Genomic DNA, 8,296 nt, shown 5'->3' on the forward strand with positions numbered 1-8,296 from the left:
TTCTCAGTTCATATCCTTTAACATTAATTTACTTGACTAAGGATTTTTTTATGTGCCATATTTAAAATACACTGTAATACTGACGTCAAGTAAAAGGGATATTGATTTCTTTCTCTTTTTTCCTTTTCTTTTTTATTGTGTAAAGTATAAGAAACCTCCACTTGAGGTAATAATGTTATTTTTAAATGCCAACATGGAACATTACTTCTAGAGCTGCTGTCCAACATGGTGGCCACCAACCGCATGCAAAAATTTAAATTTAAATTAATTAAAATTTTTAAAGCTAAGAATTCGGTTTCTCAACCATACTAGCCACATTTTGAATGTTCAGTAGTTACGTGTGACTAGTGGCTACTGTTCTGGCCAGCACAGATACACCACTTCCATTATTGCAGGATGTTCTGTTGGACAGTGCTGCTTTGTTCATTGGACAGTACACAATGCCATCATTCTTACACTTATCAAAATCTTAAAAGTTATCACACAAAAGTAAAAAGTAATGTTAATACTTGGGTACAAATTATTAAAGTCCTAGTGATTGTGTACTTTTAAGATAATTCACTTTGGTCACTGAAATAGAAAACTATTTTGATCAGTAGCTCTATTTTATTATTTTATTAATATTTTGGTCAAAGTTTTATTTAATAGGGATATTCTAATTAGCTTTAGGATTTTGGAGATAGGGCTTCCTTGGTGGCACAGTGGTTGAGAATCCGCCTGCCAATGCAGGGGACACGGGTTCGTGCCCCGGTCCGGGAAGATCCCACATGCCGCGGAGCGGCTGGGCCCGTGAGCCATGGCCGCTGAGCCTGCGCGTCCGGAGCCTGTGTTCCGCGGCGGGAGAGGCCACAACAGTGAGAGGCCCGCATACCGCAAAAAAGAAAAAAAAAGAAAAAAGGATTTTGGAGATAAAGTTTTCTGAGAAAAATATTAATATGGTCTTACAATTGAATAGAGTATCTAAAAGGTATTTCCATTTTATAGGTAAAGAAACTGGGCTCCACAGTGCTGCAATAACTTTGTCAAGGTCACACGACTAACTAGGGAGAGAAAAATTGAAATAAAGACCTCTGTATTCTTGTATAATTTAATGAAATCAGAAAAGGACAAACTGTATTCATTATCTCAATAAGAATTAACAAGATGAACCTGTCATTTTCTTGCTCTCTGCATAGCTTCTACATTAGCTTTTCTGAGTTAACATTTGTTAAAGGACTTTAAGTATAACTTGGAATTATGTTTAAATTTCATAATTTGCTTATTCTTAAATATATTCTTCTTGGTAAAGTGAATATTCTTAGCATAGCAAATGTGAAAGCTCAGCTAGAAAATTAGTAATGGTGACAAATAATATTTATGGAATATTGTAAAAAGAAATGTTAATTTTACCACTTTAAATATAGCGGTTACCGTAACTAGCAGTGTATAAAACATTGCCAAAAGGTTCTGTCAAACTTGTTTTTAATGAAAACTTAGCACTTGAAAGCCATAAATTGAATTATTTATTGATGGGTCATTATTACTTCTCTGAGTAGTGAAATGAAATCATGTTTTTAGGAACCATAATTTTACAGCAGTAAAAATGGAAGATAAAGAGAATCTATCAGGCTACATAGTCTTATTTTATCTTAAATAAGAATTTGGTAACTGGACTGCTGAATTTTATTCTGATTACTTGAAGCACTTTAAAGGTTGACAAAATGTAGAACGTTTTGTATACTTCACTAGAAAATTGGAACATGTTCATGGTTTCAGAGCTATTCTCAGAGTGATGACTCAGGTCTAGAAAGCCAGATATGGATGTCATTCAGGGGAGATCTTTCAACAGGAAACTTAATAGCTATAAAAGGAAAGGTAGATGTGCCAGCAAACTAATTCAACTTAGTGGTGTAAAACAACATTTAATATTATTATCACTCTTTAAACAAAAAAAGCTTTAGCTGAGACTATACCCATATTATTTCAAAATAAGGTTTCATACCCTAAGTTTTCTCAGAAACAAATTCCTGGTAAAAGCTGTTTTCAAAACATAACTTAAAAGAACTTATTTTTTATGAAGTAGTTTCAGGTGTGTAATTTGATTTGTCATGAATGTGTACATTAATTTCCACATAATTCTACATTTAACATTTGGACTATAGACTTGACTTGTTTCTGAACACCTGAAATTAATAAACAGTAACACTGATTGGCAGTAAACATTGTTTCTGTACAGTATTTCACTTTTTAGGATGTTGCATTTTTCTGAATTTGTGAGGAGATACATTATGATTGGAAAATCTGACACATAGGAAATATCTTAAAATATCTTTCATATTTCAGTTACACAAATATATAGCTGTACATATTTTTTCCTACAGCATGTTAGGAGAAGAATAATCATTTTAGAGACAAATATAATTCTCAAACATTTTTCCCATATTCCCTTTTTAAAACCTAGTTTGAACTTCTTAAGGTCTAGACTTATACCAATAGCATATTAATATTAACTGTAAAACAAAGGCCTGACCCTGCCTGCCTTTTATGTTACTGTTTTCTGTTGTCTGTTTGTATCCCACTAGATTTCCCAGATTTAGAGGCATTTTTTCCCTTCTACTTCACCCATCTCCTTTGGATATTCTCCCCTCTGTTACATTTTTCTCAATGAGTAGAACTGTGCCCTCACATAGAAAAAAACCTGACTAAAAAAGAGTCACTGAATGAATCCAGTGCTGTTCGTGATAAAGGAACAAAGTAATCTGATCCTTCCCTCAAACAAAAATGGCATTATGTTGTTTAAAAAGTAGATCGTTGACTTTCACATCAGTGTTAATTTTGAGTCTAAATGGAAATAAATACCAAGGAAGACAGAAGGAACTCTGAATTCATCAATTATGACCTTTTTCTCTCAGTTTTTTCTTAATTCCTAGCTCTGTTTTTTGTTTGTTTTACTTTTAAGACAACTATCTGCTGGTTTCAGATGCGTCTGTTGCTCAAAAGATGCCTTCAGGCATACAGTGTATCATCAGATGATATTTTTTATTTTAATGTTGTTCTGGATAATCAAAATTTAAATGTATACTTAAAATGCTTTAAAATTGTAATTGACTTTTTTTTACAAAGATAAAATACTAATACTATACTTTTTTTTTAAGTTATATAGATTCCTTGCTGTTCCTTATCTGTGCTTATCAGAATAACAAAGAACTCTTGTCCAAAGGCCCATACAGAGGACATGATGAAGAATTGATATCACATTATAGAAGAGAATGTTTACTAGTAAGTTGAATGGACACCGTATGTGTTTACTTTATCATTTTGTCTTACATTGGGGCAATTATCCAGACTCATATATAAGTGATTGACTATTAATTCTGATGGGGTGTCATGATGATGTCTATAATCTGGGTCTATTCCCTTGAGGTGGGAAAATACACTCAATTCTTTATCCCTTCTTCTTTAAGGATCTTAAGTTTTGCAGATGATGAACCAGAAATGTTCTTAAAATGAGATCAGAATAATTACATTTTTATATTTGGATTTCTTCTTATTCTGCCATTCCCTCTTTTGATGACAGGCTAAATGATGTGATGAATTATCATCATTATTATTCCAGAAAAAGAATAGATTTTTCTGAGTTTTTATAAATAGTATATTTGGTGTACATGATGTTAAAGTATTCATTGTAGTGTAATATCCTTTTTTTTCACCTACTCAATGGAATATTTTTCCTCAAATATTTTTACTATCTATGTGCTGAAATATTATTGTTGTTATAAACTTTAAGAAATCTTTTTAGCAAGTTGTTTTTTTTCCCCCACCACTTTACTCTCTAGATATCTGGAGTACTTTGTTAATGTTTCTTGAGTCAGCTAACCTTTATGTATAAAATTACAAATTCCATCTTTATACTTTTTTCTGATTAGATTTTATTTAGCTATTAACATGACTATAGATTGTGAACTTCTAAGTTGCAGTTTTTTTCTATAAAATATATAAAGGTATTCAAAAGTGTATGATTTTTGAGTCTATATAGTTTACTTGGTTTATGTGTACTTAAAAAAACTTCAAGTAGGTGTACTGGTGAAATGTTTTCTTTCAGTAGAACTACATAGTATATGTTAATTGTAGTCTGTGGTATGTTTTCAGAATTTTTGAATGGGAATATTAGAAGCTTGTGATCTTGTTACTTTTCTCTTAGCTGATTTTGCTGCATTTGAGTGTATTTTAAGACTTGAATTGTTGATGGTTTGTATCCATTAAGGATGGTATTCTTAATTTGATCAGTTTCAAAAGGTTTTTAATCAACCCCTGAGAAGGAAGACCTGAATTATATATATTTCAGTTTAAAAAAGTACAGTGTTTTATATGATTATATAAAATTTTACATTGAATGAGTTAAAGCAATTTTTAATGTAAAAATGTTACAGTGTTGGGATATTGAAATATTTTGGTAAAACTGTTTTAAACATAAATACAACCAAAACTTGATGGTTATTCTAAGACATTTGTAAAATGGTAGAATGTGTTTCTTTTATCATTTTAGGTTAGTAAACCAGCCACACTTTGTTGTTTCACATGGGGATTTAAATAAAACCTCAGGAGGATTATTTTAGTGTTCCTTTAAGGTTTTTCTTTTTTTTTTACATTGAGTATTTACTAAGTGTCATATTCTGAGGGATGCAAAGATAAGTAAGACCTATTATTTATCCTAAGAGAATTTAATCTGGTGACTGATGTACACAGATAATTTTTATATTTCAGAATAAGTATTATTATGAGAAATATGCAAAATAATATGCCTGGAATTGTTGGGGAGAAGCTTAAGAGATAAGATAAACACTGTTCTGGATCTTGATGGATAAATAAGAGTTTAATGCCTTGAAGAGAGAAAAACATCCCAGACAAAGGAATATCATATGAAAAGGCATGGAAAGTATACAACAGAAAATGAAGATAAATCCATTGTGGCTAAGTTATGAGGAACAGGGTTAGGTGGAAGTGATGAAGCCAACAGGATTTGTTGATGTCAGACTGTGAAGAAGCTTATGCACCATTCTAATGCATTGGTACTGTTGTAAAGTTGGTGTAAGTTTGGCATGATCAGGTTTGTTTTTGGAAAATAATTCTGGCAGTAGTATACTAGAAGATGAACTGGAAAGGAGTAAAGATTGAAATGAAGAACACTAGAGGAGATAGGGAAGAGAGGGCGAGAGCCTCAACTAAGGCAGAAGTACAATGAATATGAAAGAGAGTGTATATAAGATGGTAAAGGAAATGAAATCAAGGACTTGGTAACGATTAGATGAGTGGAAAGAAGGAAATAGAAGCATTAAGTCTGCCTGACTTACTAGTTCTGTCTGGCTTTCGGGACTCTTAAGAGAATAAAGTTGGCTTTGGACATACTATGTTTGAGTTTCTAGGATATGTTTTGAACTTAACATCGAATTTCAGAATAATTATATGTCTTTGAGTGCAAATTATAAAAATTATACTAGATACTTAAAGGTTTACCTCATTTAATCCTCTTAACCACTGTGTAATTAAGGTAATAGTATCTCATTTTTCATATAAAGATGCTGAAGCTAGGAAAGTACTTGTTTGCTGAAGGTTAAATAATTTGCTTAGTGGCTGAATTGGACGTTCAGCGTAAGCCTCTCTACAAAATCAAGATAAATTGCACAAGAATGACATAACATAACCATAAGAAATAATAAAATTTTTGTATTTGAAATTCAGCTTAAAACTATTTAAAAATCACATTTATCATTCTGTAAACATAAGACTTCAGACATAAACGTCTTATTATACCTGTACCTTTTTATCTGTCTCCTATGTTTCTGTTTATCTCATGGATTTCTCTCTTCTACTCAATTAGATGTCAGCACACTTGGCCTGTGCTCCAGCCTACCACTTGTTTTTATAAATAAAGTTTTATTGAAACATAGGCATGCCCATTCATTTACATATGGCTGCCTTTGTGCAGCAATGGCAGAGATCAGTCATTACAATGAAAACGATATAGCCCTCAAAGCCTAAGATATTTCCTATCTTGTCCTTTACAGAAAAAGTTTACTGATCCCTGTATTGTAAGGGACTGTAAGCTCCATGAGAGTTTTCTGTATTAATCACTTGGGTACTCCTGCATCTAGAACAGTTTCTGGCACATGGCATGTACTGAGTAAGAATTTTTTGAAGGAATAAATGAACTAATGGATTACCTTTATATTTTTGTATCAAGAAATATAACAGTCCCTGTTCAGTTGACATTTATGGAAAAGATGATGAGTTTTTCAAAAATTTCTTTGTTTTTAAAATTACTTTGAGTGCTTGTCAAATTTTAGAATTGGGGGAAATTCACCTCTGGAGAACAAATTTTAAAATGGTCCCTATAGTGAAAATCAAAGTAAAATAAACTGAACTTAAGCTTTAAAAACATGGCAACATTATTTCTCCCAGTTCTTTTTTGCTTTTGTTTCTGTTGTTATATGCATAGCCTTTTCTAAGAGACTTTTCTTGCTCAATAGGTTGAGGTTGCTTTTTGTGATTTCCATTTGTTCTAATACTGTCTGCGAACATGCTTGTTATGTTGCCTTCAGTATTAACACTTACATTTTTATTTAATTAAAAAAGGAAACAAACCTGTTGTTCTTTTTTTCATTGCGTTAAGAAATTAAATGAGCAGGCTGCAGAACTGTTTGAATCTGGAGAGGATCGAGAAGTAAACAATGGTCTGATTATCATGAATGAGTTTATTGTCCCATTTTTGCCCTTGTTATTGGTGGATGAAATGGAAGAGAAAGATATACTTGCTGTGGAAGATATGAGAAATCGATGGTGTTCCTATCTTGGACAAGAAATGGAATGTAAGTTTAAACAATGCAGGTGGACAGCTGGGGTGTTGGGATTAAAAGCAGTTAGAATTAGATGCTAGTTATTATCATTTTTTATATTCTGTAACATGCTTATATTCGCATCAGTTTTTTTTCTTATTTACAAACTAAGCTGTGCACACTACTGTTGCCATTTATGTTTTACTTCTTCCCCCAAAATGGTAATAATTCTACATGTTTTGAAATGAGACATCAACTGACCACTCCAGATTAATAAATCTTGTTGAAGATAATTTCTCTCCCTGTCTATCTTTAGTTACGTCTTATTGTTTATATTTGCAGCAAACCTCCAAGAGAAGCTGACAGATTTTCTGCCAAAACTCCTTGATTGTTCTACGGAGATTAAAGGTTTCCATGAGCCGCCGAAGTTACCTCCGTACTCCACGCATGAACTCTGTGAGCGATTTGCCCGAATCATGTTGTCCCTCAGTCGGACTCCTGCTGATGGAAGATAAACTGCACATACTTTCCCTAAACACACTGTATAAACTTTATTTTAGTTCTTAACCTTTGCCTTCCTGTTACAGGGTTTGCTTGTTGCTGCTATAGTTTTTAACTTTTTATTTTAATCACCGCAGAAGACAAAAGGACTCTACAGACTTTAGCCAGACTGCAAACAAAGCTGAGAATCGCATGGTGCTCAGACTTTGTTTTAACCAGAACTGATGTATAATTACAAATCCAATTGATTTTATTATGGCAAAATCATGCTTTTGCCACTTGTCTTTACAGTATTACTTTGCTTTTATCTTTTCTTTATCTACAGCTTTCCATTCAGTCTGGATCCTCCATGACTACAGCCATTTAAGTGTTCAGCACTGTGTACAATACATAATATTTGGTAGCTTGTAAATGAAATTAAAGAATAAAGTTTTATTTATGGCTACCTATGTGTTTGTAAGCAGGTATATATTAGTGTATTTTTTTAGTTATATAAGTGAATTTTTGGGATTCTTTAAGATTGGGTGATAAATAGATTAATACACACTTTTAATTTTGCTCTAATGTTAGCACATTAGAAATTTACTAAGTACTTGACACTTAAATATATCTGTATTTTTGACTAAGTTGTTAAACTTAGTATGGCACCTAAACCTGTTTTGAATTCAAATCAGGTTTTCACTGAAGTGAGCGGCTGATATTTAAGTCAACCACACTGAAACTTTTAACCTTTTCTTAGATTAACCTTTTATTTTTTTATGTATTTACATATAATATAGCAAGGTGATTATTTCAAGAGATACCAGAAAAAAAGTACTTGAATAAGGGCTATTTAATAGTGAAACTTATAAGAAATATGTATATGTATATATACATACATACACACATGTATACACACACGTATTCTTCATAATGGAGGACAGTGTTTGCATTATATAATCATTCTATTTTTGTAAATTGTATACTACTTTATTTGAAAATGT

The 8,296-nt window shown here is 32.1% G+C and overlaps 1 protein-coding gene across 2 annotated transcripts in view; it reads left to right on the forward strand.

The window, feature by feature from the left end:
* USP25 (ubiquitin specific peptidase 25) overlaps nucleotides 1–7,758 on the forward strand; it is a 139,476-nt gene extending 131,718 nt beyond the window's left edge. For both annotated transcript variants that reach the window (XM_082625213.1, XM_082625214.1), the window contains 3 exons: nucleotides 3,135–3,258; nucleotides 6,650–6,845; nucleotides 7,155–7,758. In XM_082625213.1, coding sequence (XP_082481339.1) covers nucleotides 3,135–3,258; nucleotides 6,650–6,845; nucleotides 7,155–7,327 — 493 coding nt within the window. In that variant the 3' untranslated portion in view covers nucleotides 7,328–7,758. The remainder of the gene's footprint in view (nucleotides 1–3,134; nucleotides 3,259–6,649; nucleotides 6,846–7,154) is intronic.
* The last annotated feature ends 538 nt before the right edge of the window (nucleotides 7,759–8,296 follow it).

Source organism: Mesoplodon mirus (genome assembly GCF_964341445.2).
Source record: "Mesoplodon mirus genome assembly, chromosome: 6".
NCBI lineage: Eukaryota > Metazoa > Chordata > Mammalia > Artiodactyla > Ziphiidae > Mesoplodon > Mesoplodon mirus.